General features: G+C 43.3%; 3 protein-coding genes across 4 annotated transcripts; 2 read left to right on the top strand and 1 right to left on the bottom strand.

The window, feature by feature from the left end:
- The first annotated feature begins 7,276 nt into the window (after positions 1–7,276).
- Positions 7,277–12,199, top strand: lemd1 (LEM domain containing 1). 2 transcript variants are annotated; one of them, XM_084479054.1, is made up of 7 exons: positions 7,277–7,609; positions 8,406–8,523; positions 8,925–9,074; positions 9,233–9,297; positions 10,800–10,889; positions 11,316–11,380; positions 11,802–12,199. In XM_084479054.1, exons 1-7 carry the CDS (start codon positions 7,424–7,426, stop codon positions 12,118–12,120), a joined length of 993 nt encoding a protein of 330 aa, XP_084335180.1. In that variant the 5' UTR covers positions 7,277–7,423; the 3' UTR covers positions 12,121–12,199. The 2 variants fall into 2 exon arrangements, with proteins under 2 accessions (XP_084335180.1, XP_084335179.1); XM_084479053.1 differs by lacking the exon at positions 10,800–10,889 and having other exon boundaries at positions 7,284–7,609.
- Positions 12,200–12,460: 261 nt separating this feature from the next.
- Positions 12,461–16,790, top strand: LOC311359632 (N-fatty-acyl-amino acid synthase/hydrolase PM20D1.2-like). The gene is made up of 13 exons (XM_084479688.1): positions 12,461–12,689; positions 12,791–12,877; positions 13,027–13,262; positions 13,784–13,870; positions 14,065–14,198; positions 14,318–14,437; positions 14,560–14,635; positions 14,783–14,844; positions 14,947–15,025; positions 15,122–15,193; positions 15,754–15,919; positions 16,416–16,515; positions 16,607–16,790. The coding sequence occupies exons 1-13, from the start codon at positions 12,470–12,472 to the stop codon at positions 16,734–16,736; spliced, it is 1,569 nt and encodes a 522-aa protein (XP_084335814.1). The 5' UTR covers positions 12,461–12,469; the 3' UTR covers positions 16,737–16,790.
- Positions 16,791–17,292: 502 nt separating this feature from the next.
- Positions 17,293–22,271, bottom strand: LOC311359633 (acidic mammalian chitinase-like). Its single transcript, XM_084479689.1, has 11 exons — positions 22,073–22,271; positions 21,954–21,980; positions 21,596–21,800; positions 21,455–21,511; positions 21,185–21,350; positions 18,800–18,924; positions 18,592–18,715; positions 18,326–18,508; positions 18,057–18,173; positions 17,793–17,925; positions 17,293–17,685 (listed from the first exon to the last, which is right to left on the bottom strand). Exons 1-11 carry the CDS (start codon positions 22,095–22,097, stop codon positions 17,378–17,380), a joined length of 1,470 nt encoding a protein of 489 aa, XP_084335815.1. The 5' UTR covers positions 22,098–22,271; the 3' UTR covers positions 17,293–17,377.
- Positions 22,272–22,567: the final 296 nt, after the last annotated feature.

Here is a 22,567-nt window from a genome sequence, read left to right as displayed (position 1 = left end):
GTGTGTATCAAATTTGTTTTGAATTATTTTCGGTGATCGCAAGGAACAATTATGAAACTTAAATGTTGTTTTAAAGATGTGTTAGTGAATGGTCTCACCAGGAATCGCTCCAAATAAATGTCACAAGAATAGTAAACTAGAGAGACTTGTGCCCAGGAACGACACTATAAATCACACAGGCACTGTGCTACTTTTCACTGAGAAAATGGTTGCCTGTACTTGCACATCCCCACCGATAATTCACCTGTTATTGCAGGACAAGACCTCCATCAACTTGACACAAGCGAGGGCGGAGTTAACTCAGAACCATGAAATATGGGTCTGATCTCTCATGCATCATGAAACATGAATAAACAAGGTGTCAGGTTGTATTTCCATGTTTGCTGTCAATAAACATGTCTGACCACACACAAAGACACACACACATGCACACACGCACACATGCACACCCACACACACACACACACACACACACACACACACACACACACACACACACACACACACACACACACACACACACACACGCAAACAGAAATACATAGATAACGCGATGGTAATGTATTCGATTCTATCATAATATACCCCTCCTTTTCCTTCATCTTCCATTCACCGCCCCCTGCCTCCCCCTTCTGACACAGCTGTGTGGAGCTGAGTGATGATGCGTGTCTTGGTGAGACCTGGTGAATAGCAATGAAGCCAGCAGCCTGTGTGTCTATGTGAGGCGAGGGGCTAGGGGAGGTGGTGGAGGAGGTGGTGGTGGTGGTGGTGGTGGATGGGTTCGGGTGGGGTTGCGTGTGGGGTGTTTGAAAGCGGCGAAGGCTTTTCTTTAAGGCACTGATGCAGCGTACGCCGTGGCGGGAATGTACAAGCGCACACACACACACACACACACACACACACACACACAGACACACACACACAGACTATACACACACACACACACACACACACACACACACTATACACACACACACACACACACACACACACACACACACACACAGTGGCGAGAAGAGATGCAGTCCCTTTTAATCCCTTTTTTTACACTCCCCACATGGCCAGCTCAGACTCTCTCTTGCTCTCTCTCTAGATCTCCCTCACTCCCTACTCTCTGTATCTCTCTGTAACACTCCCATTCCCTCTCTTTCCTTCTCTCTCTCTAGATCTCTCTCATTCCCCACTCTCTGTATCTCTCTGTAACACTCTCATACTCTTCCCTCTCTCTCTAGATCTCTCTCATTCACTCTCTGTCTATCGCTCTCTATATCTCTCTCTCTTTCGCTCCCTCTCTCTGTCTGTCTGCATCCCTAATCCGGAGCTCATCGGTCATTCCGATCGGGATGACTCGACACCATTCATTAAATCTTTAACAAACCCACCCTCTCTCTCTCTCTCTCTCTCTCTCTCTCTCTCTCTCTCTCTCTCTCTCGCTCTCTCGCTCTCTCTCTCTCTCTCTCTCTCTCTCTCTCTCGGTATACGGTGGTGCTTCATTATTATACAGCACTAGCTCAGTCCCACTCTCCCACCACTTAAACTACACAGCAACCATGGAGAGGGGGGGGGGGATGAAGGGTGGAGAGTGAAGGGGTGGCAGGAAAAGGAGACGGGGGTGGTGGGTGGGGGTATGGCCGAGGAAGCGGATGGAAAGGGACAGAGGAGCTGTGGGTGAATGCGGCTCAGAGAGGGGCAGCAGCACCTGTCTTCTGTCTCGCGGTGCGGTGATGCACTGCTCACAGGACAAAGACGGAGCAGTGAGGGGAGGCTCAACAAAGAGAGCAGGGAGGGGAGTGGAGGGGGCTCTCCGAGGATACCGGAATCCTCCAGGAAGCCCTGCTCCGCTCCCATCCCTCGCCGCCGTCATTTTAAATGCGTACACGTTTTTTTTTTTTTGTTTTGCTTTGGTCTAAAAATCACCTTTAAACCGCCAAAAGCAGCCGTAGCTATTTCGGGAAGTACACCTTTAGAATAGCCCGGCCTTAGAAGGTCCCATTTACAAACTTGTAGTAGTGGTGACTCAACTGGAATATTGAGTGATTAGCTGCAAAGATCAACCTAAATGCCAGGTTTGAAAGGACGGGAACAAACACAATAGAGAGCCCCCCTGTCTCAGCCCCACTTTTATCCCCTCCACCCAGGACACACGGGCGCCCGGCCAACTCGGCTTCTTAAGAACTCGGTCAAAGAAAGCCGAAGAAAAGAACTTGTTTAAAATCAGGACCCATTCTTTCCCCCTGTGCTTATTTTTCCTTTTTACATTTCCCTCGTGAAGGAGGGACTCAGGTCCCAGTTTCCCTCAGACGTTCCATCTAAGAGGGTTATGCATTCAAGCTCCATGTTTTATCGGATTCATGGTTCAAGTCTTGTGAGCGACACATCTCCTTGTTTACTCACTCACTCCTCCCTCACTCACTCTGTCTCTATCTCTATCTCTCTCCCTCTCTCTCTAGCCCCCTCTCTCTCTCGCTGTCTCCTGTTTTCACTCTCTCTGTACCCCTCGTCCTCACTGCTCTCACAGTCTCTCTCTCGCTCTCTCTCTCTCTTTTCTATTTTCATTCTGCTTTTGACTCCCTCTGTCTCCCTCCAGCGTAGTAACTCCTCCCCCCACCGCTACCCATTGTCTCTCTCTCCATACAGTATCGGGCTGAGGGGTTGCCACAGTCGCTCCGGTGAGGGACACAGGAGGGGGATATCAGAGGTAAGTGTCACGTTGATGAGGTGTTGTGGATCCCTGCTGCCCTTTACTGCATGCCACTGTGGTCATTTCTAAACTATGTGGGTGCCCACAGGCCAGAAATAGCTCTTGGTGTTGTTTTTGTGTTGTTTTCTTTTGATAAGAGGCTTTTGTGCTGCATTCATGTGTGGTATGCGGTGCTTTATGGTGGACTGGGCTTGTCTAGTCTGCCACCGGTAGTAAATTAGGTGGATGTTTAATGCATGAATACGAAGCACTGTCCGATACAAATTATTGACTAGAATGCTCCTTTCTCACAGCGGTTTCATCTCCTCAGCCAACCAAGTGTGTCAAATAGTGGGATACTAATCTTTTGATGCGTTGTTACAACTGATAAAGGACACCTTAGATTCACCTCCACAGAATCTCTAGGCATATTGTCTGTGGGGTGTCTAGGTTCCACACAGACAGACAGACAGACAGACAGTGAGAGAAAGAGTGAGAGAAAGAGGGAGAGAGAGAGAAAGAGACAGAGAAACAAACTAGTGTTTGAACAGACCAAAGATGGACATATTTCAAATCCTAAGAAGCACAGAAACATCTGGCACAGTGTCGATTGGTCAAACGGGCTCCCAGTGGAGCAGGGGGAGCATGTAGGATGTTTGGGATTAGAGTTAATCCTCCCGGTGGCTGAGATTCACCTTCTTGTCTGGCCAGCGTCTGACACTGGGGGCCCTGCTAATTTATGCTGAGACATGCATGAGAGCTGTGCTCCCCTGAGCTCAGCTACAGAGGGGCTTATCAACCAAAGGCTCTGTATATACGGCATCTACACCAGCAAGAGGTTGGTACACTTGGCTCATTAGCTATGCACTCTATACCCTGATGCCATTGAGAGAAGAATGCAGCAATACATGGATTTGCAATGAATCAATTTCAATCCAAAACTCAAGGACCCATAGTATTAGTAGCCTACCCTCCCTTTCTGATTATATTAGACAATGCTTGACCTTCATCTTTTAGACCTTTTTGGTTGGATACTATACACTACGCTCTAGCAATCGTACACGTTTACAACTTATAAGTGCGGTCCGCTGCCTTGAGTTTCATGAACTGAAACAGGTAGATGAGAGGATGAGAGGAAGATATGGTGTTTAGGAGTGGACGGTGGCAGCCTAGTAGAGGGAGCTTTGTGTGCTTACTCAGAGGAGATAGCAAGTAAAAAGAGAGAGAGAGTCAGAGAGGGAGAGAGAGAGAGAGAGAGAGAGAGAGAGAGAGAGAGAGAGAGAGAGAGAGAGAGAGAAATAGAGAGAGAGGGTGGTAGAGATAGAGAGAGAGGTAGAGAGAGATAGAGAGAAAGGGAGGGGGTAGAGAGATAGAGAGAGAGGGGGAGAGAGAGTGATAGAGACAGAGGGAGGGGGGTAGAGAGAGAGAGAGAGAGAGAGAGAGAGAGAGAGAGGAGGGGGGAGAGAGAGGGCTGCTTCAATGGGGCTTTTGTTGTTTGAGCTTGAGACAGCGAAAGCACAAGAAACAGTGACTGACAAATACCTGGCCCCTCTCAGCTCAAATACCTCAGCTTTGCACTCGATACAGTGTCAACAAATACCTCCTCTGTCTTCAATAGTAGCTTGTTTCCTTCCTGCCCACAGCTATCTGGTTTTCTTTTTCCCCCCTTTTTTTTAATTGTGGTAACTATTTTATGAACAGACATCTGGGTGAGCAGACCGGGACTACAGAGCTCCCTGTGTTCTGGGACTCAAATAAGTTGAGGTCTTCAGTTCCTATGAATCCATTGTAAATAACGGGGTTTAGGAATTTGAATGAACACATTTCTTTCAAGTCCGAAACCCAAAGATTACAATACCGAAGTCTTGTTAATATTTTTGATTATTTACACAATGGAAGAAGAATGACAGGAAGGCAGATGCCAAGGGTGGGATTTGAAACTAAAATAAATCATGCTATGTTGATTGGTAGACAGAAGTTTGATGTATTTCTGTTATGTCTTCTACATTCTGCTGCTCAATTCCCCTGAAGATGCTGGATGTTTACCGTTTACGATTCTAGGTCAGAGAGAATTCTGAAAAATTGCGGTAATCAAATGGTTTTCAGGATTGTTTTACAATCTAAGTCAGGGTGGTGTTGGTTGCGTACATATACTGTGAAAATAAAACGTTTGATTTCATGTTAAGACATCTGGGGTTTTCATTCCTCCCAGGCCACAATGGAATACCGCTTGATTAATTATTTATTCAGATATGAATTTTGAATCCATGGCCTTAAACCTGCTGCTTATTCTCTTGTTTCATCTCATTTGGGGGTGACTGCACTTTCTTAAACTCCTTTCAATCGTATGAAAACTGCAAGGCGAAATCCACAATTGGCCTGCTTTATTGTTGTGCTAGTATGTCTCTCTTTACCCCATGTGCATCTTATGGCTTTCTATTCCTATGTGAGTTGTGCTCTTGAAGATCACGTAGGGTTCAAAGCCATTGGATGCTCTGGGGACCGTCAACTGCGACTTTGCTATCCTCCAGATTACAATCGTCAGCCATCTTCTCATACATGTCGTGCTGATGTTTTATACGAAGGCAGAGTCACAGTGAGAGTTATCAAAATAATCTCATAAGCCAAAAATGATGTGTGAGTAGAAGCTCCCTCAGCAGAACAAAGAGCCATAGTGTCTAATGCTATGGCTATTATCCATACCTTTCAACATAAAGGGAAAGCTGCAGACAGCCTTCTACACGGTGATACACAAGAAGGGTGTGGACAGGACATCTGGGGCTGAAGGGGGTCCTTGGCCATATCCCTCTGTTTGGATGCAACATATTTGCTCAAATCAGTATCACAGTAAGGAGTACTTTGATGTTTGTGCTTGCTCGGAGGGTTCCTACAAATTATTTTCGGCATGTTCTGGGGGCAGTTGGACCTATTCATTCACAAAGCCTTCATTTATATGCATTTTCTGACTCTGGTTTCACGGCCAAAAACATGTGAGTCCGAACTGTCTCACTGTCCTCATGTATCCCAAACCATTAAGAGAGGTGTTTGATTATTTAAATTACTTATTTCTGATGACAATGGTTGCCTTCCAATGCATTGTTCCAAACAAAAAGTTTTTAAATTAATATCTGAATCAGGCTCACATTCTACCGGGTCTATAGTCTGGCTCCAACATATAGTCCTGCTCCAACGTATAGTCCAGCACCGACATATAGTCCAGCTCCAGTATATAGTCCAGCTCCAACACATAGTCCTATCAGAGCTTGAAGCTTGCATGTCCCCAGTAGGCCTGGATCCTAAACATATAGCTGCCGGGGTGGGCTAATTACTGGGTCAAAAAACAGCTGACTGTCTTGGTGACCCTGGTGGAAATGGGACTCTATGGGACAGTATCTGGGCAGCCAAACTCTGTGTTTACAACATCCTACAATACGTGTTTATTTGTTGGCTCGAAATAATGATTAGTGCCAATCAACTGGTCAGTTGGTCATTCATCTCACTTTTAATGTTTTATTTTGGAAATTAAATCAAATGTATAATTATTTGTTTTAAATAACATACAACCATGTTTATAATATTTCCTACGCTACTTTGTGATAATTTGGCTGCTTGTGGTTAAATCTGCTATAGAAATTAATAAAATAGGAAATAGTTTAGGCTACAAGAGACGTGAGGGACAACATCATTATACATGTTAGCTCCATTAATAAACTCTCGCTCTGAGTTCGGTTCAAATACCATGACATTATGCAACTATGAGAACGCTCGTTTCCCATCTACCAGGCAGCTGGCACTTTAGTGGTAAAGGACAAGCAAATGTTAATTACTGGATATAATGGCTTTTGTTCAGCAGCAGTGATAGGAAATTAAGTAAATTAAAGCAATAAAGAGGGGTTATTGAAAAAGATTAAGTCATGAAGTAGACTTATAGTCAGGGGTGATTCATATAATTGAAATACATCAAAAGGCCTTTGCCCTACAAAGAAATGTCTATCATCCTCAAAATAGTTTTTATTGAGATGACTCGTTCAGCTGTAACCCAAAGTTTTTTTTTTTAAGCAACCATAAAAACTTTTAGTGGCCCATTTGTGGCATCTATATTCTTCAGCCCGTAAACCAAATAGATAGATAGATGAATGTGTTGTTGCCTTACCCTGTCCCGCCCCTCTGTGTCGTTCTCTTCTTTTCCACTAGGTGGCGCAGCAACAATCATGACCATGCGGTACTTCTTCGGCGCGCCGCCACCGCCCCAACAGCTATTCGACCAATCAGGTCCAACCTCTGAGTCGCTGCACGGTAACGACGCCAAACTGATCCCATTTACTTGCTTTTTATGCTATAACATTGTGAATATTAATAGTTACAAACTCATTCTAACGTCGTTTACATCCTAATACGATGATTAGTCCACAGCTGACGTTAGCTAGTTGAATTAAAATTCAAAGCCACAGTCAGCAGCGCTAGTAAACTACGTCGTAGTTTTGATCGACCTAACCTAGCTTTTCCACGCCTTCCTCTTGCTGAAGGCCCAGTGTGTGTGTGTGTGTGTGTCCGGTCGGGGCCATAACTGTCAATCAAGGCAGAGTAGCACCTGTTCTGTGTTGCTGCAATGGTATTCTCAGTGTTGCTCAACCAGTGCGTCTGATTTCAGCGTAGACCGGGTTAAGATTAGCCGAACCCCAGGGCCTCTCTCTCTCCGGGTCGCTCCACTCGCTGCTCCGCCGCCGCAGCGTCGCTCTCGACATGCCGGTGTTCGAGGAGGACCCCGCTCACTTATCCAAGTCCAGGTTGAAGTCAGATTTGGTGGCCCACAATGTCACACTGCCAACTGAGAAAAGCAAGAAGGATGTGTATGTGGGTTTGTATTTGAAGCATATAGATCAGAAAAATGCTGCCGATTTCTCAAGTGACGAAGAGGACCAAGTCGTTGTGAGTTGTGTTCATCAATTTGTTTTATTGTTTGAGTTATACATTCGGCCTGTTATTGTCAAACCTGTTTATTCTAGGCTACTGCGTCCCTCAATGCTATCTTTCATTTACCAAATCCGTGCAATATATCGGGTAATGCAATGATTACCTAAACATGGCGGAGACTGTAATGCCCTATACAGTTTAAAATATTTATTTTTAATATTATTTGTATGAATATACAGTTTCACCGGTGGGATACGATGTTTTCAATGGCTCCAACTCTGCACACTATCTAAGTCAACTGTTTTCAGCTGCCGTGAATACCTTCATGGAACTGATACTCTGCAAGGTCAGCAGCTGGGGGCTCTGCATGTGCGCGCCGTGTTTAATCTGGGCCGCTCAGTCTGGTCTCCCATGGTTTCATCCACTAGCAGGGTGACCCACCAGCTTGTAGTGTCCGTATAGATCCACATTTGAGAGGTGGAAGTGCTGCCTGCGTGGGGTTGTTTATACACTCAGACCGGCTCAGTGTAGCATTAATGCATTGAGGGTCAGGGCTGTCTTTGATGTGTTAAGAAGCAAGGAATGCCTTTTTAAAAAACAACCATCAAAGTCGGATACAAAATTCAATCCCTTCCTGATCCCAGATGACTGAAAACCAGACTGACCTGACTGAAAAAAGTTTGCGAGAGAATTTTCTCAGATCATACTTCCATACGTATTTCTGATCTGAAGTATCCTGTGCCATTTAAGTCAAAGCTGTAGCATTATGAGCATCCTGTAGAAATTGGGACATGTTATTGTGTGCCACCAGGAGGACCTGCCGGAGGAGGAGCCATCAGGGGTGGACATGCTGGACGTCAACGGGCTGACCGATGACGAACTCAAGGCCTCACTGCTCAAGCATGGGGTCAACGCTGGACCCATTGTTGGTTAGCTCACTTTGTGGTTATAGGCTACCAGCTTACAATAAATAGGGTTAGAAGAATCTTTGCTAAGGTGACACGGTCATGGGAAGCAGTTTTTCCACCCTTATTTAAATTTGTATGCGTTCTATAGTATTTTTTTCTTTGACACTTTATGTTAATAAATTTTGTTAATGTTGACATCTCATAGGCACATAGCTATTCAGGTTGAAGCAAACATTACAAGCACATGTTATCTTTAACATAAACAAGAAATAGACATTTTGATCTATTTCTCTATTGGTTATACATATAACCAGTCGATAGCAGTAGTACATCTCCAGACCTGCCAGTTAAAATATTTGAAGAATCCAACAAACTTTGTAAAACAAACTACAATGTCTTATTTTTGTTTCACACTTGACTAGCATCCACCAGGGCTTTGTATGAGCGGCGACTCTCAAAGATCCTTCAGAGCAACGTGCCGACGGAGCCAACAGTGAACGGCACTGGGGACGCCAACGCATACTCTGACAGCGAGGAGGAGGGGGACCAAGAGGTGAAGGACGAGGAGTCAGGTAAGGCTACGTTTTTATGACATCCAAAATGGGATCTCAAATCTCTGAGACCATCGATGTCAGTTTAGTTCCATTTTATCCACATATCAACCTTGACAGTGTTGTTGTTGTATTTATTGGTTATTTTATAACAATGTACTTTTCGATGGCCCATACAGATTCAGATGACTCAAGGCAAGAAGCCATTTTAACTTTGGAACTGTCTACTGAGGACAACGAACAGGTGACTTAAATGTCTTTCATTTGATTTCCTTCTTATCATTCCCCTTACCAGCTCTTAAATATGTTTCTGCCTCCAGCTCCCCCATGTGGACAAATGTTGTTATTGTCAAGTCAATTTGAAATCATTCCTTCCAGTGGTAAGGCATGATCTGCCGGTTTTGTTCTAAATGTGTTTTCAATGTTTCACAGGAGTTGTCATGTCCAAATGGGGCTTACTTTTACCAACGTTGCTTTTTACCCTCTCCAAGACTGGTAAAATATTTCGGATCAACTTGGATCCTACAATGAGCAATTATTAACAAATGCAGTTGAAGATGTGTGTGTTGTCATTCACCTAGCGTGTCAGGGCCCCTGAAAGCTCGGAACCTCGTTCTGGGAGGAATATGGAGAATGCGGTAGAGTCGCCATTAGAGGCGAGTTGGGCCCGCAGCTCCAACGTTCCCTCTGGGCTTGGTGAAACCTTCTCTGTAGAGGAGCCCACAGGATTAAGCCCAGCGGTAATGCAGATTCTCTCTCCTTCTCTGCTTCATATGAACTTTTAGACGTGTCCCCAGGTTTACCATGGGGGGTGGAGGGATGCACTGTACCGGATATCAAAATTTTCAAACGTATCCAGTCGTTTCATTGTTAAATTGACTTTCATACGGGTCCACTGATTTTTTGATTAACATCCCCATTTAATATTCATGAAATAGGCCTGCTGACCTTTCATACTTTGGCCAACGTCCACAGGTTCCGTCTGCGTCCATGTCAGTGAAGAGCAACACCTCGTCAAGTTCCCATACCTTCAGCATCACTCAGATGGTTAAGGAGGAAAGTCTGTTTTGTAAACCAGTGCCATGGATCACATCCAAGACAAATGAGCATGCTACCACCATCCCATTCTGTTCCGTTATGAGTAGCTAAATGCAGCTTTGATTAAAGCTGTATAAGTTTGCATATAGCTGTATAGAGATATAAAGATACAGTAATCATGATGACGATATAATCTTCGTTTATATGAATTGCGTTATTCAACCAAAACCGCAGAAGGAGAAGAGTGGCTTCTCACCGGGGCCGAGGGCCGATAGGACGAGGTGGAGCGAGAGCAAGGGGCAGGGGGATTGGTCCCAGGTCGCTACGGTCAGTCGGGCTCAGTGCAGCACAAGTGTCATCTGCATCAGTGCTTCCCAACCTTGTCCTCACAGCCCCAGCAGTATGGGCCGCCCAAAACCACGATTGGCTGGGTCATTTATCATCATATTTATATCGTAGTGGCCCAGATGTTAAAATTGGAGCAGTTGAGGGGGATACTTCTTCATCTGGTCTTTATCCATCAGCAACCATCGACATATAGCTATGATATTGGTTGGGAATCACTCCTCTACATGATCTGGTGGTGGTGGTGGTCGCAGTTGCATGGGTCACTGCCCGCTTATTTGAGTGCACTGGGTTGAGAGGGCAGAAACTACATCAACATTAACAGAACAATGGTGCATCACGTGATGCTTTTCCTTTTCTCAGCCGGAGGTGCCGAAGTGGGAACTGGTCACCCCGAAGAATGAATCTGTTTTCTACACCCCTAACGCCTCTTCTTACAAGCAGACAGTCAAGGCACATACACTGTATTGTTATGTCTCCTCTTTCTTTTCTCATCCTTTGACTTCTTGTTCAAAGTCCACGGGCCTCCGTTAATTTAGTTGGTAATGGGTAACTATTACTGTAGGTCAGTGATCTAGACGTTCTTTTTTTGGACAATGCCAATTACTTAAAATGTATATGTGATTTCATGACTAATTGTTATTGGATGTTCTGTGGCACTCCTGAGGACATGGTTTTTTTTTCTCCATTGGAGCAGTTTTTTAATTTTGTGTGTGGGGTTTATGAAGTCACTGCAGGGAATGTCCATCACCTTAATTTCTTCCTCCCTGCCTTTGCTTTATATCTCTTAGACACTGGTGACCTAAAGGTGTCAGTTTCTTCACCCTAGTGTCTGTGGATAAAAAATCACGCAAACATTTTGTGTTCTTGCTTCCCTAGGAGCATTTGACTGTTGTTCCTACCAGGTTGTATCCAGAGACGGTACCTATACCAACTGGTATTACGTAAGTTCAATATTTGAAATGTATGAAAATATAGTGGCACAAGTGACACTTTTCTTTTTTTCAAATACATTTTTTCGTTAATTCTTTAATGTTGTTCAAAATGTAAAGAAGTTGGGCAAGTAATTGGATTACTAGAGGAAGTAATTTAATTAAAAAGGCTCATAACTCAATACAGCTTTCAGGCATTTCAGCAAGATCTAACTTTTTGTGACTGAACTCAGATTTTAATTTGAGATTAATTAATGTTTGTACTTGCACTATATGCACTGAATAATCTAGAAAGCATTAAGAGTATTCTTATGCAGCAGTTTGTCTCAACAGTGTAATTTGGAAAAGTCATGGCATGATCCCTTAACCGTACTGTATGTACGGTGTCATTATGGTATGTCATGTATAACTCTATACGTGGGCTGTGCTGCAGCGCAACCTGTCGGAGGCCCATCAAGGGAGCCGCGGGGAGACCTGTCCAGTACAAGTACCCGGACGCCCCGCCCGCCAGTCCCATGACCCTGGAGCGCCGCGAGGTGGAGGCTCGCCTGGTTCCGGTCTACGTCCAGGTCCTGGTCTTCCTCGCCATGGCCTGTCTGCTCTACCTGGTGTATGCCTGCATGGAGGAGGACCCCTACAACCCGCTGCTGCCTCTCCTGGACAGTCTGAGCGAGGCCCTAGAGAGCCAGGAGGAGGGCCCCGCAGCTCTGGCTCCCCCTGTGGACCCGGCCAACCCCACTGTGGACCTGTGATTATTGATTGGCCCATGTTGCCTTTTTTAAAAATGTGTTTTGAATTCTTGTTTTTCAATAAAGGATGTTTTGCATAAAAGCTTGTTTTGTCAGAACATCTTGGGGGAATATTTGAAAGGCATTTATTTAATTTTATTCAAAGTAGTTTAAAATAGGCGTAATAGCAAGATACTTGGACGACAATTCGGGTACGGCTAAAGCTTAAAAGACTACAGGTTACGGGGTAAAATCATCCATCGTATATTTCATCACGTATGTTCTACTAGACTGTTTACCATTATTTTTTTGGCCCTAGTTTCTCACCGTAGGGAATCGTCTAGTTTGTAGTTCAGAACGAAGTCAGCGAAACATGGCAGCTCCTGGAGTAAAGCCAAGATTATTCCGTTATGTAAAAAGTATATTGTATGTCTTACTATTTATTACTCTATTATTCCTAACTATTGCCACGTTGAGGACCTTTTCCCTCAATGTCAACGTTGGACTTCAACTCGCTGACTGGGAAAAGACCAACCATATCGGATTTGACATTAGCCAGCGCCAGAGAGAAGAGCTTTTCACGAATTTTAAAGGTGCTGTTGTTTTTCCACTGTTCAAAACGTGTCACATTTGATCAGATTATCGTTCGTCATAGTATCGATGACAGCTGACAGTCTGCGTGTTGTTTGTACAGAGGCTATCCGGATCCCCACCGTTTCCTACTCGCCGACAAACATCAACGCCACTGCGCTACATGAATTCAGCAGGTTATTACGGAAAGGTAGGTTTAAAACAACCCACGACATTATTAAAATAGTCATACAGTCAGTGTTCAACTGCGGAGCATTTGTCCATTTATTCTGGAGGCTGTAATGGTCCTGGTTTCTCCTACGATTCTTGTATTGCTTCTTTTTGACTCTCCCTTTTCAGCTTTCCCAACAGTGTTCAGTTCGAGCCTAGTTCAACATGAGGTGGTGGCCGACTTCAGCCACCTGTTCACGGTGCAGGGCTCCCAGCCTGACCTGGTCCCCTACATGCTGCTGGCCCATATCGATGTGGTGCCTGCCTCCGAGTCTGATGGCTGGGAGGCTCCTCCATTCTCTGCTAAAGAAATAGACAACTTCATCTACGGTAGAGGGACCCTTGACGACAAGGAGTGTGTGATGGTGAGAGGTTGATTGTGTTCTCCCCCCCCCCAATAAAATAATAACCTTATTTGACAAAATTGTTAAGAGAAACGTTGACATAATGAGGACATGTATATTACATGTAGGGCATTTAGCAGATGCTTTTATCCAAAGCGACTTACAATAGTACTTTTGTCAGAAGACAAACAACAATTTATTGCTGTCGGTACCGTAAGGATGTTCAGGGAAGTACCAAGCACTTACAATTTCTGGGTTAACCCATTCCATGTATCCATGGATAAGATGCTACACAATGCTAAGTAGCCTACTATTGTTAAGTGCCAGGATGCACAACATACAATAAGTGCGTAAGTGGGGTGTTTTTACGAGAGTAGGGGATGAGGGGCGATGGGGGGTAAGGAGGGATGCTATGCAGAGGAGCAGGCAGACAAGTTCGTTAGTTAGTTTCTATACTCACCAGCAGCAAGTTCAAATGCATCTCCTTCACGATAAAAATGTAACTAATGTAGATAATAAATAAATGTATATATTGTCCACAGGGGATTTTACAGGCTCTGGAGTATTTACTCTTGAAAGGCTACACACCACGGAGAGGATTTTACATTGGGCTTGGACATGATGAAGAAGTACTTACATTTTTCACAATTTATGGCTCATATATGTCATACATTTATTGCAATATTAGCATTTTGTTTCTTGTACAATCATAAAATGAATGCACTTTATGATCCTTAATTTCTAGACTAAATGAATGATGTCCAACTGTCAATTTATCGTTTTTACTCTTGTCTCTCGCCATGGAAACGCTGCGTTGTGACAGGTGTCGGGTTTGAACGGGGCTGTGAACATTGTGCGTGTGCTGAAGCAGCGCAACGTTCAGCTGTCCTTCCTCCTGGATGAGGGACTACTGGTGATAGATGGAGTCATGAAGGGTCTCGACGGACCCGCCGCTCTGTAAGACCACACACCACCATCTGTCGGCTGGGAGAACCGCCAAACACATCCCAGAAGAACACATCCAAATGCATGCATATGTGATGCTTTTGGCCTTGTGTGTTTGTTGTTTGTTGTAGAATAGGGGTGAGTGAGAAGGGAAGTGCCACCGTAAAGCTCAGTGTGACCACCGCCCCAGGTCACTCCTCCATGCCTCCAAGAGAGAGTAGCATCGGTATTCTGGCTGCAGCCGTCAAAAGGTCCTTTCACACGTTTATTTGTTTTTCACACTGCTCGGTATTGAGATAATTCCATTGATCGAGTCACACAGACTTCTAAAAAAAAACTTCACAAAGCCTTCTAATGATGGCGTTTCTCCTAGGCTGGAGGACAATCCCATGCCCGTGTTGTTTGGCCAGGGCCCTGAGCGTGGCACCTTTGAACACCTGGCCCACAAGGTGAGGCGGTTTAGTCGTGAGTCCCCTGGCTGACCAGGAGCAACAAAAAAACAGACTGAGTTTTTCCCATTGGCCATTTTTTATTTGCTTTTAAATAAAAACCCTTTCACGGAGGTGTTTGCTAAGTACAACGTGCTTCTTTTTCAGTTCATTCTACCTATACGGTTTTTGGCATCGAACCTGTGGCTGTTTGCACCAGTTGTTGGCAGGTAATCTTGTTCAATGGCTTGAGCAGCAAGTGTCCTTCAGGTACGATACCCTTACTGATGTTTGCACAGCAATAAAAAAAATGAGCATGTTCTACATTGCAGACTATTGGCGTTAAAACCCGAAACCAATGCTTTTTCAAGGACTACGACCGCTGTCACCATGTTTAATGCTGGGGTGAAGGTAGATGAAGAGAATGATGACGTGACTAACGGTGGCATTTTGTTTGAGAATTCACTGGATATGATGGTGAGTATAACCTTCTCTTCCACCTGCCAGGTTAACGTGCTCCCTTCTGTGGCTGAAGCCTTTGTAAATCTCCGGATCCATTCGGCTCAGTCATTACAAGAGGTAAGATCAAATATTTTTCAATTTTTTTGTATTTATAATATGTAGTTTTATCTAGTGGTATTCTATACCACTCCAACTTGGAAAGAGTTCCTGCCCTTTACCCCACAGAGCAATAAGTAAAGTTTATTTGAGTATTCTGCAAGGTTTTTCCCAGATGTTCAACTCTTGATATATTCTTCAAGAACTAACAGTATAGGTAGCATCTTATAGTGCTCGTACATCGCAACGTCACATCGCAATGATTGCTGCCATTTTAGGAACATTGGAACGGTAGTTATTATGTTTCTAGTTATGTATTTTTGTTCATTGTTTAGTAATTAAAATGATTTATCATCATTGTGAGACATTGTTGGATATTTAAACTGTCCAAGCGGTTTTCATGCGAGATGTTGCGAAACAAAGTTATCATTAATCTAGTTAATGGTATATTTATGTTGATTTTGGATTACAACTCTATTGAGTCCTCTCCATATAGCGGACTATTGCCTTCCAAAAATCCCATGATGCATTCTGATCCTGCCCTGTATGCTCAGTTCATGTAGACTTGTTGGGTTTTGTAGGTTCTGGACCTGGTCGATTCAACAGTAGGGGACCAGCGTGTGAAGGTAGAGGTGGTGGATGGCTTTGACCCGCTGCCCGTCAGCTCCTACAGTGAGACCTCTTATGGCTTTCAGATCCTCAAGAAGAGCATTCTGGATGTATTCCCACAACTAACAGTTGCGCCGGGTAAGAAAAATCAATGCATCATCTACCGAAAGACACTCAATTTTAGTTTTACCCAATACATTAACTTATAAGGTCAAACCAACCGCCAACTCTCACCTCATTTTCCAAACATCTTAAAAAAATGGCTTCTGGAAAATCAAACCTGTTGTCACTAGCTGGGATAATTTATAATTTGTCCACTGCCGCTGATCTGTTAACCCTGTCTATTATGTATATTATGATGTATTACTCTGATTTGTTTTATTTTTAATTTATTCAGGGACTAAGGATGGAAATTAGCCTTTGGCTATAATCCTGTATTATTATTATTATTATTATTTATTTTTAAATGTTCATCAATATACTTTGTCCCTTTGTGAAATAAATGAACTTTAACTTCAAACACATCATGTAAGCATCCCAAAAGTCTGGGAATTGTACCACACTAGCAAACACCTGTGTAAGTGGTTGTGTCTTGTCTTGTTGGCAAGCTGTCTTGCTCTGTCTCATTTCACAGGTATCTGTGTAGGCAACACTGACAGTCGTCACTTCAAAGATCTGGTCGCCGATATTTATCGCTTCGCTCCGATCTGGGCTAAAGCAGGGGATACTCAGAGGTAAGTGATCTCTCGTGAGGTCTTGCTGAAGCCGCATTGTAGTGTTGAGAAATGAAATGGCAGAAACAAACCAGTTTCCTTTTCTCCCCAGGATTCACGGCATCAATGAGAGAATATCCAAAAAAAACTATGAGGACATGGTAGGATTTTACTTCACTTTGATTCAAAACTGTGACATTAAGAAACTACCAGAAACTCACAGTGGGGTTCATGAATTCTGATGGACATGGTTTGCTATGAGAACGTTGTCCTGTCACGGCAGAATGTGCACAATACTGCTGGTGATATATCTTCATTTTTTGTGGTTAAATTTTGCAGTGAATATGCTGTATTGCATTTGCTCTGCTGTGAAGGATTAGCGTGACACCTTGACAGAAAGTTGCAAATACATTGGTTATTTATTAATCTTACATTTCAACACAAAATGCCTTTTATTCCTTGTGCAATATGATACCCAATGATGTCACTCTGGTACTTTATCTGCTATTTTCTTGAGTCATGTTTTTTTTTAAATTGGAAATCTATTTCTAAATCTACCTAACAAAAAAATTATTTTTTCAACCACTATAATATAACAAAGTTAAATTGTTTACACACAAGAATTTGAAACCTTCCTTATTCTTGATGCTGATTCATAGCTTTACCTCATGTTGCACATAATAATGAATGCTTTTACATTTTCACTTCCACATTTGATATGAAGTGATGACATTTTGTACACTGAATTGTTTTTTCTAATGCACTGGAAATGGAGCATGCCAACTAATAACAATTAAATGAAGTTATGCCTTGAACTCTTTATTTTCTTATTGTTTAAACAGTTGGTACATTACATTGGTAGACTGCTGGAAAGGACTTTGTTTCAGGGCCAGCCACAGCATTTACAACCTTTTCTGAAGACCAAGCCCTGAGGGCAGTTCATGACCCAGGTCATTTCATTGGCACAGCTGTAGAATGACCCCGGGGCATCAGGCTTAACATACAGCCCACCTGGTTTACCAGAACAGAAGTTATCTGGAGGTCCCCTTGCGGGTGGTCCCCTAGTGGGTCCCTGTGCGGGGGGTCCCTGTGCAGGGGGTCCCTGTGCAGGGGGTCCCTGTGCGGGGGGTCCCTGTGAAGGGGGGCCCCTAGTGGGTCGTGGAGAGGCATTTGTAGGTAGAAGGGCAGGATCTGAATGAATAATAATTATCTGTATTTATTTCATATTCAAATAAAACTTTTTAAAATGTTATTATGACACTAAATACATATGATTACTAATCTTCCTAATGTGTTACCTGAATCCAAGATAGAGCGCAGGTAGCTGATCAAGGAGTAGTTTCCTTGTCTGCAGAATTCTCCTTTGAAGTCATCCAGATCTAGAGCCCAAATGAAAGCTCCTCCAAACCCATTGGCTTTTAGGTACTGGACCTTGGCAAAAATAAAAAAATATTTTATTACTAATTGTAAATTACAAGTGGTAAAAAGGGGACCTTTAAACTATATAATATACAGTGCGGTGGTCTAGAGAGGGGTCATAGATAGATTGAACAGAGCATTACTTTGCCCCTGAAGCTGTCCTTGTTGTCATATCCGACCCACTCCGCTCCTTTGGTGGCATATGGAACCTGCTGATCATCTATCCACCGGACCGAAGCTTGCTGGACAAAAGTGCAAATCTAAAAGAAAAAAACAATCACGCGTTAAGCATATTGCGCACAACGTCATACCAAACACTTTTCTAAGCTAGTCAAATGAATGTAGGTTGTATACACTGCATCCACAGGAAGTGCTTTATTTCCTGGTTCGATGTCCTATTGTCCAACTGTACCTCATAGTAAGACCAGAAGCCAGCCTCTCTTGTGTAAGGGCCAGCAGTAGCGGGCCCGTTGGCTGGGGCTCCAGCCTCACTGAGTAGAGACGACAGGTGGAAGGCTCGTCCGTAGGTAGCCAGACCCAAATTCAGTTTGGCTGCAGGGGCTCCCTGATCCCGCCAGTACTTCATGGCAAAGTCCTGTCGGAGAAACAAACACGGCTTATTGAGACACTTTGTGTCAAAGTGCAGGGATACATGTATGCACTCAATGTTGCGCTTACTGTGTTGAACTGAGTATCTTGTCCGGTCTCATGCGTCCCCTTGAACAGCGGGCTTTGATGTGCTACTTTGCTCTCCCCGCTAGTATGAAAGTCGTAGGTCATAACGTTGATGAAGTCCAAGTACCTGAAAATAAAGTACCCATTAATTTCACCACACAGCATTCTCTTTCAAGGGGAAATATCTTCAAGGCAGATAAAGGCTTTATACCTCGAGAGCTCTGCTATCTCATATCCACCATCAATTGTATCTTTCCCAGCAGCTACAGCAGCAGTAAGCATCAGTCTGGGACGGCCTGTGGCCGTGGCCTCTGCTTCATAAGCCTCCATTAGTTCCTGAACAAACCAAAGCACTTTTTTACATGATTGATATAAACATCTTAACCGAGTGGGCCATATGCTAGACGGATAGAGGATCCTCAATTGTGGCGTTATCAGGGTCTACAGCAACGCCATTTCCTATGAGGCGTGTACGCCAGTTGACAGTCCCTGGAGAGAAAACAATAAGGCCAAGACAAGAATAACAACAACTAAGACAAGGAGAATAAATAAGAACTAGTAAATGCATTTCTTGCAGAAAATGCGAGTGCTGTAGTGCAAAGTGAGGTTGAAAATAAAAATAAAGCAACATAGTTTAAGACGTAAAGAAATAAATGAGCTGTTCTGATAAAGTTTGAAATGTTTGAATCAAGTCAGTGTTACAGTCGTGTTATTTACGTTATTCTTTCACTTCTAGTTAATCAAGAAATGCGTGTACCGTTGGACCCCTTGGAGTCCCAGCTTTCATCTGACATTTGTGTAGATAGCATGCCGTGAAAAAGATTGTTTACGATTGCATTTAGCTTCTACCTTAAAGGGGACATATTATACCACCAGGTGTGAGTGTGATTAGCCATTACAAGCCATTTTGAAAATGTGCCGCTTCTGACATCACAGGTGGGCGTGTCCACCTAAATGTATGACGGATAGATGAGCAACGTTTGCTACAGTCCACTGGGTAGGCTGGTAGACTGATCTTTCCAGCACATATCTAGGTGGACACGCCCACCTGTGATGTCAGAAGCGGCACATTTTCAAAACGGCTTGTAACGGCTAATCACACTCACACCTGGTGGTATAATGTGTCCCCTTTAAGTACACCAGACAGGATATGTAAGAAGCAGCTAGCCTTTAGCCATATAAACGGGGGTCCCCACACACAAATATAACAATCATATTTTCATATTTAATCAGTCAATCATTTTAGCGCAGTGAATCAAGAAATACTGTATCTGTTTAAGCTCTACATTGTGTTACTAGGTTAAATGTTGACGTTGTTTATGCCCCGCTATGTCCAAAATGGTTGGCTTATGTGATAGCCACCTTGGGCTAGATCATAGATATATATACTGACTAGATCTCGCCTGAGCTGCGCTGTTCAGTGGAACATATACGTCAATGCCGCTGCCATCTTGCCGCGGGGTAACCGCCCACCTGAATGAATGAATGTCGATGGGACAGAAGTCCTTTCCCAGTCTAAATCACTCTAAAACACCTTTTTTTAAAGGAAATCTTCAATCGGGTCGGGTCAAAAGTGTGTTTGTGGTAATGCTAGTAAAAATAAATATATATATTTTTTTACTATCATTACACGTCTGACCTATGTCAGAAACCAACCCGCTTGAATATTGCCTTAAAATAAGGCGTTTTAGAGTGATTTAGACTGGGAAAGGACCTCTGCCCCATCGACGTTCATTCATTCAGGTGGGTGGTTACAAGATGGTGGCATTGTTGACGCATGCTTAGAAGCCGAATGCCATATCTAGTCAGTATATCTATGGGGCTAGATCAGGTGACGTCATCACGCTCTAGCATCAACGGAAGTCAATGAGAAAATATACAGAGCGGGTATGAAATTAAATGAATGAAGTTTGAAGTTATGAAGTATGAAGTTAAACTGTGATTCTGAAAAAAGTATAAATTATATCGAAAAACTGTTGAGATCAATTTGAAGATCAGTGTGTTGATTTGTTAAATGTTAGAATGAAGGATAACGGTTAAAAAATAACCAAGTTCTGAAGTATAAAGTAGTTGAAGTGTCAGAGAATTGACACACTGAATTATTATTATTTTTTAAGTAGAATATCCTAAAAAGTTTTAAATATTATGAATATTGTAATAGTAGTGTGCAATTCCAAGCTAATATGAACATATTAAAAGTGGAATGGAATCCCTAGATTAAAAATTGTGGAAGGAGTACGGTCCCAAAATGTGTAGAGAATAATTTGACTAGCTTAGAAAAGTGTTTGGTATGACGTTTTGCGCAATATGCTTAACGCGTGATTGTTTTTTATAATAAAAAGAAAGAAGAAAGCTTAAGAACAACAATATTTGAGCACTGCTTGCAGCACTCACTTAAATATGGACTTTTCGAGACATGTAACAGAAGACAGAAGAAGTCCCTCCCTCTCTCGCCTCTCGCTGCTAAACCCAAGACCAAAAGTCCCGCCCTCTCTCCACCAGTAACCCTCATCTGCATCACTCCGTCCCCAGGCTTCCGTTCCGGGAGTTCAGTCGTGAATGTGACCCATTACCCATGAGGTGCGTTGGATCTCACCTTGCACAGCAGTGTAAACCTGTGCTTGTCCTCCGCGGGGCTTCCCCTCGCTCCAGGGTATTCCCAGTCTAGATCCAGTCCGTCAAACCCGTGTAGTCTCAGCATGCTGATGGAGGACTGGATGAACGTGCCTCTACTGGCGGAAGTCGCCACCATTTTAGTAAACCTGTTGAACAAATATGAGAAATTATGCTCTGAATAGGAATAGAGGCATACTCTACAAGTACTGAAATGATACACATAGTAGTATATAAATATAAACCATCTCACTTTTCTGAGCCGAAATTCCATCCTCCAACGGCTAACAGTGTTTTCAAGAGTGGATTCCTAAACAATCACACACAAGTAAGTAGGCGGTTGTGTTTGGTGTTAAAATCAACAGTTCCTGAATGTCCTGGGAGTGAAGCTCACCTTTCTTTGAGCGCGTTGAAGGATTTGTAGAGCACCTTGTCATTCCATTCAATAGTAGCGAGCTCATTAGCATCGTTTATACCAGCAAAGGCATAAATCAGGTGTGTGCACAGATTTGGGTCTACATCAGAAGGCAGGAACTTCCCAGCACCAGGTCTGTACTGGGACCAGTTGGTGAAGTAGCACCCTAGTCTAGAAGAAGAGACTTGGACAACAATAACATGAAAAGTCATGGTTTACCATTGATCTGTGGTCAATAGTTCTGTAATCAAAATATATGTAGTCAGAACTTTTGACATTCATCAGACAACCTTGTACAGTGTTATGTGATATATGGTATTGATATTTCTGAACTCACCCACACTGCCCAGGGCAAAGCAAACACCTTCAAACAGAGATTCAGTTTAAGGTTCAAATTGAGCTGCAGACAAAACCCATGTTCTCTTTTATTATTGTTAATTTAAGGAAAAGTGTTACCTGCTAGTAGATGTAGCTTGTTCATGATGTTTCCAGAGTTGTGAAAGAGTCAGCTTGCAAAATATGTGAACTCGAGAGAATAAGCTTAGATTGTGGTCGAGACAAAATAAACAAGACACAAATCATTAACTAGATTGGACCTGTCTCTTGATTATTGAATAGGGTGACCCGTTTTCCGTGACCTGTCCCCGGCTACTGCTGTTCCCGGAAATGTCCCCAGATTTCACTGTGACTGAAAGAAAGATCCGACCCCTCCCCCCCCGTCAACAATCCCGTCCGACCGGAAACCCCAGTTTTCTATGACAAAAACACTACACGTTTGGAGGTTTTTACACCGCTAAACCCAAAATGTCCCCGGATTTTGTCTCAGAAATCTGGTCACCTTATTATTGAATCATTGCCAATCACTCAGCCCTGATCAATTGTTGTTATGAAGCATTGTCTAAAATAGAATACTGTAATAAACCTAGAATGCGAGGTCAGATTGTTGCGGCT

This window comes from Micromesistius poutassou (assembly GCF_964030765.1).
Source record: "Micromesistius poutassou genome assembly, chromosome: 15".
Lineage (NCBI taxonomy): Eukaryota > Metazoa > Chordata > Actinopteri > Gadiformes > Gadidae > Micromesistius > Micromesistius poutassou.
The sequence above is the reverse complement of the archived record's forward strand: the minus strand, read 5'-3'. Positions and strand labels throughout refer to the sequence as shown.

Coding starts and splice junctions, on each gene's coding strand:
- LOC311359632 (XM_084479688.1), top strand. CDS start 12,470: ATGGCAGCTCCTGGAGTAAAGCCAAGATTATTCCGTTATGTAAAAAGT. Junction 12,690..12,790: donor GCTTTTCACGAATTTTAAAG/GTGCTGTTGTTT, acceptor TTGTTTGTACAG/AGGCTATCCGGATCCCCACC. Junction 13,871..14,064: donor GGCTTGGACATGATGAAGAA/GTACTTACATTT, acceptor GCGTTGTGACAG/GTGTCGGGTTTGAACGGGGC.
- LOC311359633 (XM_084479689.1), bottom strand. CDS start 22,097: ATGAACAAGCTACATCTACTAGCAG. Junction 21,351..21,454: donor TGGAATTTCGGCTCAGAAAA/GTGAGATGGTTT, acceptor TTTGTTCAACAG/GTTTACTAAAATGGTGGCGA. Junction 17,926..18,056: donor AGGACAGCTTCAGGGGCAAA/GTAATGCTCTGT, acceptor ATTTTTGCCAAG/GTCCAGTACCTAAAAGCCAA.
- lemd1 (XM_084479054.1), top strand. CDS start 7,424: ATGCCGGTGTTCGAGGAGGACCCCGCTCACTTATCCAAGTCCAGGTTG. Junction 7,610..8,405: donor ACGAAGAGGACCAAGTCGTT/GTGAGTTGTGTT, acceptor GTGTGCCACCAG/GAGGACCTGCCGGAGGAGGA. Junction 9,075..9,232: donor GGTGAAGGACGAGGAGTCAG/GTAAGGCTACGT, acceptor TGGCCCATACAG/ATTCAGATGACTCAAGGCAA.